At 35.9% G+C, this 14,166-nt stretch overlaps 1 protein-coding gene across 1 annotated transcript in view; it reads left to right on the forward strand.

The window, feature by feature from the left end:
- TTC27 (tetratricopeptide repeat domain 27) overlaps positions 1-14,166 on the forward strand; it is a 134,442-nt gene that overhangs the window by 116,158 nt on the left and 4,118 nt on the right. Inside the window, exons 16-18 of the mRNA XM_072856610.1 lie at positions 3,621-3,786; positions 10,211-10,408; positions 13,870-13,981. Of these exons, the coding sequence (XP_072712711.1) occupies positions 3,621-3,786; positions 10,211-10,408; positions 13,870-13,981 (476 nt within the window). The remainder of the gene's footprint in view (positions 1-3,620; positions 3,787-10,210; positions 10,409-13,869; positions 13,982-14,166) is intronic.

Consider the following 14,166-nt stretch of genomic DNA (forward strand, 5'->3'; position numbering starts at 1 on the left):
AAGAAAAGAGTAAGGTGAATTTTTAAAAACCTTACTCAAAATCTGACATCAATTTATATGGTTATGCAGTCAGGAGAAAAACTAAAAAAGAGAAAAAGAATAGATAAACACACAAAGAATTGATAAACACACAAAGGAAATGTGGGAAGCAATATCATAAATGAATTCAAGAGATGGTTTGATATGCTAATGAGAGTAGGAGGGAAGAGAAAACGAAGGTTAGAATAACTACTCAAGACTAAAAAGTAAGAGAAATCAAGAGCTTCTTTTAACTTTTCAGCAGTTCCTTTCATCTTCAGCAGTGCCTTGAGAATGCCCAATTTATTGTCTTAGACTGTGTGTGATAGATGGCTCCTTTTGCATAAAGTTCAAAAGGGTATGTCAGATGCTTAGTGTACTGGCTTACGCTTGTTTCATAAAAGTATCTTTAATCAAAATAGTTTTTCTGTCTGTTCATCTACTGCAAGCCTGAGAAACTACTGAGTGATTAGTTTCACTTTATTGGTTTAATTTTATTATTGTTAATCTACTCTTTGATTTAACATGCTAAATAGATACAAAACTTGTGACCTATTTGATATTGTATCAAAAGCAGTAAATGGGGGCATGTTTCTGGGCTTTTTTTCCACAGGAATCATGTGGGAGAGGAATATGTGTACAGGAAATCTTAAGTCAGTATTACATGCTGATAGCTGAGTGTGGCCTCTATTTGCTGTGGAATAGCAACTTCTTTGATTATTTGTGTAGTCACTTATAGATCAAGACTGTGTGTGAGTTAGTTTAACCCACTCTCAAAACAGAGGATATCTGTAGTAGTACACTTCAGTATAATTTATTTTGGGGGGCCAAGCGGTGGTGAAAGTGTAGATTCTTATTTTTCAAGCCTGCTAGGGAAAAAAAAATAAGTGGGGGGAGGGTTAAAAAAAGGAAAACAAAAAGAAGATATTTGAGTTAATTGTTTTCTTTTTGAGTTAATTGGTTTCTTTTGCTCCTTCATCAAAATCAAGCTTTACTCCAACCAGGCTCTTAAATCAGTCCCACCCAAGGACTCTGCATTTGGGTAAGGCTTAGCGGAGTCTCATACAACAGTGAAATATAAAATGTGGAAGTCTTTTTGAAAAGCGTATGCAAACAACTTGCTGACACCCAAGTGAAAGGGGTTTTGTTGTTTTTTGGGGTTGTTTGCTTTTTAAGAGTCCACAAGTTTTGTGTATTCTGAATTTCCTCCAGAAAAATTGTGATGAAAACAGACTGTTCAGTTTACCAGAAAAACTTCCCTGGGTGCCAGGAGGCCTTTGAAATCTAGATCTCATATTTCTCAGAACAAACTGGGACTGGACCTCTGTTCTTTGGGTGAAAGATTCCTGGTTTCCAAGACAGGATGATGCACTGGTACTGCCTACTGTTTCCTATTTGGATATGAATTGGTTTAACTGTTGCCCTGGTTAAGGATACTCCATCATTATATGACTTATTAAATACATAGGCAATTTGTTTTGACAACTTAGAGGTTTTTATTAGCGTAGCAAGAGTGATGATTTAAGGAATACGATTTCCATGCCATCCCTCTGGTATCTTGTCTACATTTCACAGTTCCATATGATTGGGCATCTGCCCTCCTGATAACTTATTGACTTTTTTGAGAAGATGAGGGAGATCATACAGGCTAATGCTGCAGATGTTGAAGAGCAGTTTCAGAAAGAGTTTCTCAAGGTGATTGGGGTACATCAGTCAGCCAGAGCATCTTCCAGCCTGTCAGCGAGCTGTGGCAGATCCCAGCTTCCATTTTAGCAAAATCCACAGAGGAAGGATCAGGTCTCTCTTCTTTTCTAATACAATCTATCAAAATCGAGGTCTGAAATCCCTTACTAGGACTGTTAACAGTGGGGGAGACCCAATTGTTAGTACATTTACTTGGCAGCATCACGTATATCAGAAGAGAGAGAAAAGGGGAGTGAATGTGGGAAAATGCTGCCTGTGGACTATTCTGCCGAAGCGATGCCAAATGACCTCTGTTTTCCTTCAGTAATTTTGCTCTATCAGTCAGCTCTCTTTGCGTGTATTTGGTAACTCTTTTGATACTATGGGCTTGGATTGGCAGTTATTTACATTTTTCCCTGACCCAGCCATTCCAAACTTTTAATGGCCCGATCCACTAGTTAGATATTCCCTTTTCCTGGCTGGGATATTTACTCTCTCCTGGACCCTCTTTTTGAAACTCAACCAACAATTTCTTTGAGCTGTCTTTCTTTAGAGACAGCACTTTTAGCAACTTACTCAAGCAATAGAGCAAGTGAACTGCAAATTTTGATACCAAGCCATCTTTATATGATTTTTATTAAGAAGAGATTTATTGTCGTACCTCCCCAAAGAAGATTTTTACCAGCCTGGGAAAACTCTGTTTCAAGTTTTCATTTAAAGGAATTTATTCCTTTGTGTTTTTTCTACATATCATGACTGTTCAGCTGAGAATAAGCTTCAATCTCTTGAAGTCCTAAGAACCATATCATTCTGATTCTCTAGCAAAGCTTTTTTTAAAGTTTCAAATTTATTGAAACTTTTGGCAGTACATTTGAAGCTTTAAACAGTAGGCACCCAGACCTTACCAACGTATGCTTCAGATTGCATTAAGACTTCTTACTTTTCTGCCTCCTCTCTGGCAGCCTTGGTTGCATGTTGTGCAGAAGGTCATACCTCTGTAAACTGTAGGTCAGCTGCTTTCAGCCAATAATCTTGATTTGGCCAAACTGTCCTATGGTCCTTACCAGAGAATGCCATTACTTCTCGCCTTGAGTAAGGGAATGGTAAAGAGTTGCCTGCAGTGGATCTGTGTGAAAAAATGAAGATGCTTTCTGACTTGACAGTGACTTTACAGGAACTGTTCTGTCCACCTTTATTCCACAACACTTTCTCCTGTCACCGTGAGATGGTTCACTGGGCAGCCAGCACCTTTGGTGAAGGACCCTAATAGTGTCTGGGGCCGCTCTGACACATTTGTACTAAGCAGCATAGCATCAGGGAACAAAGAGTGTAAGTAAAGCTTCCAGCTGACGTAAGAAAAAAATGGTTGAAAATGCTGGGCTTCTGTGCAGTGGGTATGCATGTTTACCACGTGCAAATGTTTAAAATAAATCCCAAAAAGCTGTTATTATTAAGTAACCTTCCTTTGTGTGATGAAGTGAGTCAGTATCATTCTGCATCTGCCATGAACTCAGTAATTTTTTTAATGTGTGGTACAACTTCAGCATGAGTAAGATTGTTTTCTCATGGTTCCAGTTAAAAATTCAGAAGATAAAATATTGACATAGATGGCACCATTATAATGAATTTATATCAAAATCTAATTATAAGAGCTAACATAGAAATTACCTAGTCCAGCCTCTACAGAGTGTACTGTGGAGTGAACTGATAGAAAGTAATTGGCAAGAGAGATCAAGGAATTATCAGTATTGTAAGTAATGAACAATAACTTTTACATTGCACTGTTTTCTAAACCTGATTTTTTTTAAAATAAGCAGCTTTTTAGTTGATACAATGCCAACTGATTTTAATATAGAAATCTTCTGTATTAAATCTTTAATGTAGAATCTTCTTTTCTATTCTTTTTTATTATTGATTAGAATCAAAGCATTTAGAACCCTCCAAGAAGCTCTCAAGTGCAACTATGAGCACTGGCAAATATGGGAGAACTATCTTCTCACCAGTACAGATGTTGGAGAGTTTTCAGAAGCAATTAAAGCTTATCACCGGCTCATGGACTTAAGAGAAAAGTACAAGGATACACAGGTGGGGAAGTTTTCATGTTAAGTCATCCTATATGTTAATTAATTTTTCTTGTGAGACAGAGAGAGATTTCTGCTGATAATGGTATCAGTAATGACAGTTTACATACCAGTGAAGTTGTGTGGACAAGCCATTCAATTTTTTGAGATCTGGACTGTAAGACTAAGTATTTAAAATAAAAATGGACAAAAAGTAAAACTTTTGCATCCACATTGCCTCAGGCTTTGTGGAAGGACAACTATGAGCCTTGCAGTTTTAAGGCTGTTCTTAAATGAAACACAATGCATAACCCCATCTTTCCATATTGTTGCTGTGTATCTTAGTATCAGAAATAATATAAATTATTTAGTTTAAAGAAAGGTAACCTTTTCCCATGTGTTTGAAAATTCCACAAATGAGCCTTTGAAAGTGAATTATGTTTCATAGAGTGAATGCATTACAGTCGGAACATTGATTCTTAATAATCAGAACAAAGAAAAATAAAGGAGGTATTTTGCTCATCTTTCACTGTAGTTCATTTAAGTTCAGTTAATTTCTGTGTTTGTAAATGTATGCTCTGGATAAAATCCAGAGAGCCTACTTTAACAGCTTCAGCTGGGATGTTACCTTGCTTAAAACCAGGTCCTGATCCAAGCAGGGTTCTGTATACTCAGTGAAAATAGCAAGGTGAATCTGAAAGGCAAGCAAAAGAATCCTTTAAGCAGAGTAGTGAAACACTTCCAAAAGCCTTTGCAAAATTAGTGGATCTGGTTGAACAGCGTATGAGATCTTAGGGAGTTTCTGTGTAGTACCAGGGTAAGAGGACCCAGCTGTTGCTGGTCATTGATCCTAGGCGTATGTTTCTTTTCTTATCCCATAAAATGATTTAAAGTAGCTTTCCTGGATCTTGGGAGTTTGAGTCCAGTGATGAGGAGAGAGAACAGATAGAATTCATTATGGTTGTGGAAACATCTTGTTGTTCATGGAGGGCAGGGATGTTAAAAACTTTTTTCAGATTACTTTTTAATAACAAATTGTACACGAGTACGATACTTAGTACTATAAAGCCAACCGTGCACAGGATAACATTCTGTATGAATAAAATCTTTTGGGTTTGATATGGCTGAACATTGGAAGGTCTCAAACTCTCTTTGCACTAAGAAGTTCCACACATTATCTGTGGAAAATAGTCTTATATATGGTGAAGATTAGTGTGTTTGGCAGCTACAGTATTGTGGTACTGGTGGGGCCTGTGTGTTTATTCATGGAACATCTTGTAGATGGCTGGCTTTTTTTAATGAATTTTTTTCTCAATTGTTACTTTAAATAACATTTTTAGGGGTGATCTACTGTATTATTTTCGTCAGATTGACAGCTGACCAGGAATAGAAATTTCTACGTGCATTTGTCCATTTTAGATATTTTGAGATTATACAGACTGCTATTAGTGTGTTTTCCAAATTTTATGTAGGATATTTCATTAAAATATTGGGGGACATTGCTTGCACTGAATTTCTATTTTTGTTGTATAACTCTTTTTTTGTCTTGTTCTCATACAACTGTTATCATTTTTACAGGAATATATATATGCTACGTATCCTAATTTTACGTTTTTGCATCCTAATTTTAACTTTGGCTTCTGATATGTAAAGTGCTTTATGGGTTTCATCATAACTTCTAATACAGTTTCCTCAATTAGAAGGATTTTACTAGTTGGCCAAGAAAAACCTCAGAGCCTGATTAAAGAATTTCAGAAAGGCTTTAATCAATAATCTTACAAAGAAGAGAAGAGTATTCCCATAGCAAAACAAAAAAAGCACATAAAACTAAAAGCTTCTGCTGAGATTGTTTACAAAGCTCACCATTGATTTCTGAGCTTCTCCCATTTGCCAACTGGCCTGTTTTAAATAGAGTTGCTCTGTAACCCTCTTGTGCAATTGTATTTTAACAAAGTAAAATCATGAACATGAGTCAGTGGAAGCATACACCTCTTTCCATGCAACATAGTGTGATCTTCTCTCAGGTTATATTTAGTATATGTAGTCATCATATAATTTAATTGATAGGCTACTAAGCTAGATGATATAGTGGTGAGAAAGAAGGTAGGAATTTAAAAATCCAGAAAAATAAATATGCATGGGACTGGAAGAAACAAGTTGAGTTATTGATTCCAATTCTTTGTGAAAACAGAAAGCTGATCACCAATCAGTTTTAGCATAATCGTTGTTGCAGAATACCCCTTGTGAGACTGAATGCATCAATTAAGAATGTGCAATTGAATATATAATGTGAAATGTCCTTGGTTTGTGTAGTTCATCAGATTTTTTTATTTCAGCATAGTATGAAGCCATATTCGTAAAGCACTAATTTCTTCTAATAACAGTAAGATATTCATATCTTCATCTGTTAGGCCATTGCTGTCTTTTTGTGCCAGACTTCTGAGTACAGAATGCAGCTTTGGGAAATTTGTTTCTAAGCTATTCTAGTTATTTAACGATGTCATCCTTGTGGCAAAGGTTCTGAGATTAGGATATCATGAGGCTTGAAGATATGTATGTACAGATTCCGCAAGACAGAACTGAACAAGGAAAAGCTGAAGGGCTCTTTATAAATGAGCAATAATGTAATAAAAGATTACAGCAAAGGACACACTTTCAAAAGTCTCAGTTTCCTAGTATTCCCCTTAAATGTTATAAGCATGCTTTCTTACCTTCCTTCCTTCCTGGTTCTTAAAATTCTTCAAATTTCCATATTACTTTTAATGTTCATAAACCTATTGAGAAATATACCTTGAAAACCTTTAATATAGATCTTAGTGATAAAAGATACTGGCTCACTAAATTATCTGTAGTTTCAGCTAGTAGATCAGTCACTAAAAAGGACCTGAGGAGAAAGCCTTACCTGTTTTAGTCCTCAATTTAGCCTCTGAATTATTAGTCTGAGGTGGTAAATTCACCTGAAAGATTTCTGCAACTGCTAATCACACTGCTTTGCACCATGTGCATGTTTGTGGAGGCAAGCAATCTTTTTTACTTGGGAAGCTGCAGTTCTGTGAATAACAAACTTATTTTGCGGGTGGAAAAGCTGTTTTGCTACATTTTTTGCTACATGCTTTCAGAAACCAGATCTTCATCCTGTGCTGTCAAAGAATATGAATTCAGAAGTATGGACAAATGGTTCCTCTCTGCAATTCTGTGTTCTTGGGAATCTAGCAAAGTTTTTCTGTTACCCTTTCCATCAAATATCATCCTCATTTCAGCGGTTTGTATTGCCAGACTGTTTCTAATAAAAGGCTGCAAGAGCATGTTCCAAGGGGATTTTGAGGAGTGAGGGTAGGAATTAATAATTTCTGGAGCTCTGTTTCTTTTAAGTAGCTCACTGATGACAATTGTCTTTTATAATAAAGCTTTAGTTTGGGAGGGGCATAGGGAGAGCTCACAGACTGCAGATTTGTCATTTTGGATCTGGTATCTGAGGGTTCTCTCCTTACTTGAGCACTGTCAAGTTTGATTAGTATTAGTGAAGCTTCTAAAAATGGTTTGACCAAGTGAATTTTTATATGAAAGGAGCTGTTTGGCGAACAGTTGTGAAATGAGATTAACTGATAGCAATTGCAGCATTTAAAAATGATTGGGTTTGTTTCTAAGGTTTTGTCCAATGGTGTTTTTTGTTCAGTTTTTAGTAAACACACATTATTCACAAAATTAAAGCAAAGGAGAAGGAGGAATGCAGATGGTGTGATGTCATACTAAACACAAACTCTCTGTACAGTGGTCATATGGAGCCCAGTTCATTAAAAGAGGCATTTTAAAAAAAAAAAAAAAGCTCTACTGCTTGTGTGGGATCCTGGGCAACAGAGCATTGCTTTAGTAGTTTAGCATGTATGGCAGTTTAAAATCTCTCAAAGATATAAATTAAAATTTAACACTTAAGTCAACAGTCTAAAATGGAAAGCTCTGTTACACTGCTAATACTTTGTGATGATTAGCACAATTCACTTGCAATTTGAAATAGTTTTATTTAACAACTGGGCACAGCCAAGTAGCGTTAATGATTCATTACTGTTTAATGGACCCTTTAATCCAGGCTTTCACACTAGTTTTATTTTAACTGCTGAGTGCTAAAGCTTACATGATGAATTACAAAAAAAGGAGATAGATTATTATGATGAAAGTGTAAGCAAAGCCTAAACTCTACGGGAATATGGGTAATTTTTCTGTTGCTAAATCCTACTGACTGAAGAACCTGGGTTTTTTTTTTTCATGTGCAAACAAAAATATCATTGGCTTTAAAACTCTTGATAACTATACATGATATTCATTTGAACTAACTTTTTGGACTTTGAGTAACAATTTTGTTAAACTGAGAAGTTGATTGAGAAGTCATACATGTATGTATGAATCCTCAGGACCAGTTCTAGTTCCTTTTCAGAAGAGAACAGTTTAATGCTTCTTCTTACACCTCTTTTATGTTTTTTTTATTACAATGCTGTAGTAATGGAAATATCAATACTTCTGGTGCTTTTCTAGCAAATCATTATGGAAGACGTGATTCATTTAATGCTGGGGTTTAGTCCCTTAGATTCCAAATCATGAATGCAATATGAATTTCAGAACTTTTTGACTATTAATAGTTGATAATATTTTCTATTAACTTGAGTGAAAATCCGAGCTCTTTAACAGAAAAGGAAAGGAGGAACAGCTGGTTTGTCATATCATTTTATAAGCCCTTAAGTTTGGAGGGGAGGAGGGGGAAGCTGTTTAGCTGATGTTTGATGCTATTATGATTTCATATTGGTTCTGAAAAGATACCAGGGAGATGTATAATTTTTTTTCACTTTTTCTGTTACATAGATTTATTTCATAACATCATCAACCATTTTGATTTATTTGGGGTTTTTTGCCAAAGATTTCTGATAAAGCTGATAAAACTCAGTAATTAATTCTTGGGATGCATGTTAATTGAGTCATTCTATAGAAGAAAAGTTGCTTTAGGAAAATGACATATCACAAATACTGAACTGCCCATGTTTTTATTTTAAGTGTAATATACTTTGATACTGTCATAATTTTTGCATTACTTTCTGACAGTGAACTACATCTTGGTTTGTGAGGATACACCTCATACTTTTACTAGAGTTTATTTTTATATTGGTTTACTAGTTTATTTTTATACTATATTATACTATTTTACTAGAGTTTATTTTCTACTGTTTACTAGTGTATTTGTGTGGTTTGGGGCTACTCACAGATCATCTTTGAAATTGGTTTTATTACTGTCTTGGTATTAATATTGCTATTAATGTGATTTCATTGTAAGTATTAATATCACATGGACAAAAATGTTGAAGCATTAAAGTTGCCAAATGATAGCGTCACAAGTTAGGAAGTACCAGGATGATGGTGTTTGTATACCCTTTACCGGCCTATCTTGAATGCAAGCCTTATGAGACTTCCAGTTTGTTTTTATTGTTATTTCTTCCTTAGTTTCTGTGTCTCATGCACTACACAGAACAAGTAGCTCTCACTTAATAAGCCACAGCTTTTCTGGATTTTATTTTGTTCTAATTCACCATATGATCCAATGTCTTAATTTACATTTGCTGTTTCTCATTTATTGAGAAGGAACTGAGACACAGCAAAACTGTTTTCTAATTTTCAGTGTCCAGTTTGAGACACGAAGGCTCATGTTTTTTTCTGGGACACCTGGTGTTATGTAGCGTTTCATACATGCAAAGCCCTGCTCCCATTGAGTTCACCAGCAGCTGCACGTGCTCAGCATTTCTGCAGGTCAGATCCCACATTCTCAAGCCAGTGACTCAGAAAGTACAGCCATTACATGAGTACTTGTAAAAAGTTTGATTGAACTGACTTGACTAGTAACTCACCAGAAGTGCATTAGACAGAGTTTCCCAAGGTAGCATTCAGTTGCCTTCCAGTTTCCATCTCATCTTTCATACATATCATCAAACTATACATCTGATACATACATACATACATCAAACTATACATTTCCAACTATACATCTTTCAGTTTCTGCAGGTAGTTAAATAGAGGTCCTGTAAACAACAGTGTCTTCCGTTACCTGAATTAATCTGGTTCAGCCTGTTTACTGATCTTTTTATAACAGTACTGTAAGATGAAAATATCTTTAGGATATTATCACAATTTCCTATACCATTCTCTTTCACACTACCCTGTCCCGGTACCCAAATTTCTATCTTAGCTCTTTGGCCTCTGTATCTTCACCAACCACAGAATCTTATAGATGAGGTTTAAATTAGTTGAATTACTCCCCTAATAATGTATTTCTTAGTAAATTCTATACTTGTCATAGGGTACTGTATTTTATTTTACTGAACCATTAATAGATACAAAAAATTACAGATATCATTATATATACTGATGTTGATTTGAGTTGAAATAAAATCTGCTGCTGCTTTTTTAAGGTGCTGGCTATTCTGGTCAGAGCGGTAGTGGATGGTATGGCAGATCGCGCTGGAGAGGTGGCGAGTGGATTGAAGGGGAAATTGCAAGAGCTCTTGGGTAGAGTGACATCACGAGTGACAAATGATGGGGAGATCTGGAGACTTTATGCCCAACTTTATGGAAATGGACAGAATGATAGTGGTGAAGATATTGAAAAGGTAAATGTCTTGTCAGGTATACTTTTTTATGGATACACACTTCTGGTACAAACCTGTTCTCTAACAAACTATAGTGCCATAGTAAGGCATGCTCTTGTTCCAGATGTGTTTTGCTTTAGTGTTTCTATAAGCTTATTTTGTGCTTTTCATGTTCCTATGGCACACATTTTAATTACCTAACAGGAGCAAGATGTTTTACATCAGTTTTTGTGGATTTTTAAAAAAATCTCTCTCTTTTATCAGTATTTCATTTTAAAACATCCTATCACAGCATATGTGCATTGTCCTGGATTTGTATTCTGAAACTTTTCATGGCAGCAATCTAATGGCTATAATCTAATGGTGGTGTTTTTTTAAGAAATTGTAATCTTTGATTCTGAAGATAAGATATTGCAGCTTCTGGAAAAAAAGTGGATCTTAATGGCATGATCCAGTGGCATCATAAGCTATCTATATTCTTCTTTGCAATCACTAAGGGAAAATGCATTTAAGATAGTCTATACTACAGTTAGAGTTCCCAGAGTAAAAGTGCCTCATCCTTACTTAGCTTAAAATGGAATTAAATAATGCTATTTAATTCTTAAGCTGTTGAACCATTGGTTTCTCTCTACCCATCTCTGGTTTTGCTACATTTACTTCCATCTCTTGTTCCTATCACTTCCCAGGTAATCAAGTTGATTGCATTTCCAAAATAACCACTCTGCGCTGCTAGAAGTGTTTACTTTGTTGTATGCTGAAGTGTGCTTTGCATTTGGTATTAACTTTCCAAAATTCAAATAGCCTTGCACACTCCAAAAATACTTATGGGTTATCAGATCTTCACTGAAGCTGAAAATACACAAGGTCAGCCTTCAGTATGTGTTTCCTAATGGGAGTATGCCTTTGGCCTGGGCAAAAATGGCAGTTTGGAGGATTGCTTGCCGCTTGATGTCAAGCATGTTATGCAGATGGTTGGGCCTCCAACAACTTATAATTATTTGGGCCTTGCTCATTGTCTTCCTCTTTACCCTTTGCCCTATCGAATGCCTTGTTTAGTCATTGCCGGTCTCCATTATACCTCCAATTCCTCCCTTTTTTCCTTCCCTATTTTTCTTTACGGCTGAACAATAAAAGGGATTTGGCCTATTTAGAATTCAGAAATACAGACATTGCAATATCCTGTAATATATCCTCGAATTCTTACTCAGACATGCAAAGTAGCAGAGGCCCTGTCTATACTATAAATGTAATCGTTTCAGAATCTGGTTACATCACAGTATTTTTCACTAACCCAGTTAAAAGCATGGTTTCAATTTGTAGAGTAGACAGGACTTTAACTGTGTTTCCTCATCAGACTGGTTATGGAACACGCTTATGGTCTAGCTTGCCCTGCAAAATGGAATGATGTTTATAAATACTTAAGGTATGCGTACGTGTGTATCAGAGTGTCTTGGTATGATGGTACTATAGATATAGATCGTGAAAGAGCAAAACTGCCTACAGCCACAGCATATATTAATTTACAGTGTAAAAATTAATTTACAATACACTAGATAATCACTGGTAGCTTTTCTGGTGTCATATTATAAAGTAAAAATGTTACAAACAGTATTTATTGGCTTCACTGCCACAAGCACCATCATGTGTCAATCAGATATTAAGTGAATATAACTATCTGTAGAAAAATTCTAGGCGTATTGTTGCAGTTTTCCTCCCACATTTATTATGCAAAAGGTCAATGAATTCTGAAAGGGTATTATTTACTATATTGTGGCATCGTAGGACAAAGAGATGGGAACAGATCTATCATAGTTGTCATGTACCTCCTTACAAATGTAGGGTTTGACCTTTATTCCATAATGTGATACATTATTTAGTGCAGATTTAATTATATTTAACCAATTTTGTTCCTAACATTGCATTTGAAAGAACAACCTTGTATGTCTGGCTATTGTATAGGGTGGGTTGGTTGTTGTTTTGTTTTACCTCTCTGCTCTGCTGCTGTACCTGATGCCATGAATCACTAGAGTCTACAGTTACATTCACAACAGTGCTTTGTAAATTGAATCAAAGTCAGACAGGGTTTACAAGTTAGGAGTGTAAAACTATTGAAGTGTTGGGTTCGTGGTTTTTTTTCTTTAGCTTAGCATATATTTACTCTTACACTTTCATGTATCCGACCTGCCACCTCATTCAGTACTTCATTTTTTCCTGTGCTGAATGCCGTCCAGTCCATCCCTTTCCCACCAAGGAATCTTTCCAAACTTCAAGTTCCCTGCTGATCCGTACCCAGGCTATTAAACCCTTCTGTTCCTTGAACTTTCCCCACTCGTAACTGTTTCCTTCCAGGATAAATCCAGGTTCCAGAAGTGCAAACAAACAGCCCACAAGACTTTGAATTCTTTCCCCTCCCTGACATCTGTCAGCAAAACACCCCTAATTTGCTGCTCTGACTCAGACACGTGCAGACTGAAATCAGACTGCTGTAAAAACTGTTGTTCCTTCCCTTGGAAGTTCTTGCCTTTGCTGGCCAGAACTACTACCAATTATAACCTAGGTTATTATGAAAAAAATTAATTTGCTCTGGTTTGACTTAATACACCTTCACTGCAATTTACAGCAGCATGAGCAATTCAATTGCCCGTGCCATAGTGATTGGAAGTCCAATGGGAGAGAGAAGGTAGAAGCTTCTGGGATTATGACCCCCAAATTTAATCTGTATTTGTTCAGCAATCAGAAGTCTTTATTGCGTTCATGTACATGTACCGCACTAAAAGTTTTTTATTCCTTTATATGATATTTAAACTCTTCAAAAAGATAATTGAAGAGTTGTCATTGAACCAAACCATGTAACTTCTGGCATGTATTTGTTTCATATTTCTGATGCTGTAGAAAGAAAACAAAACTCAAAAGCAAAAATCGATTTCTTCTGCTTAAATTTTTCATTTCTTTTTCTTAATGGGATCCTCCTTCCATATTGTGTACATTTATTTTTCCTGTTCACACTGAGAACCAGAGCAGCATGGCAGCTAATAGCTGCATCTGTAAAATACATTATTCGCCAAGAATACATATACAGAAAGAAAGCTTTGATGTATTCAGTTATAAATTTTTTAGGTACAAAATTGCTGTTCAAAGTGTGAGTACAAGTATTTTTCCCTTTTTCTTGTGCATTTAATTATTATGACTTGGCAAACATAGGTCACATCCATCAGTCTAGACAGATTTTTAAAAGATAAAAATTAGACACATGTTACTTTATATGCCTCTCATACTTGAGATGCAATATTGGTGAAGAACATCTGTGTTACAGCTGGTGCTTACCATCACAGAGAAGGACACTACTCCAGCTCACAGGAAATCAAGCATAGTAAAGATACATTCATTTTCTGGCTTGAGCATTATTTTATAGATACTTAAAACTAAATTAGTCTCCTAGTTTGTTTTCTCACATACTGATCTTTTTTTTTTCCTCCTTGCAGTCACTGCAGTGTCTCACTAAGGCACATAAATGTGAAATTCAATCAAGTGATTGGGAGAAAGATGTTTCTTCTTTTAAGGAAGTGGTGAAAGGAGCCATAGAGATTGCACATGGTACGTTCTACCTGAAAAGAACTTCTATTATTCATGAAGAGTGTAGCAAATATTTATTAAGCTTAGTAACAAAAACATTATACTTTACCCATTATATTTATTCCTACGATTGGGAGTCCTCTAACGGAGAGCATCATCCTCATAGTGCATACAAAAATATACTTGGAATGAGGCAGAAATTGTGT

Source organism: Ciconia boyciana, chromosome 3 (assembly GCF_034638445.1).
Source record: "Ciconia boyciana chromosome 3, ASM3463844v1, whole genome shotgun sequence".
Lineage (NCBI taxonomy): Eukaryota > Metazoa > Chordata > Aves > Ciconiiformes > Ciconiidae > Ciconia > Ciconia boyciana.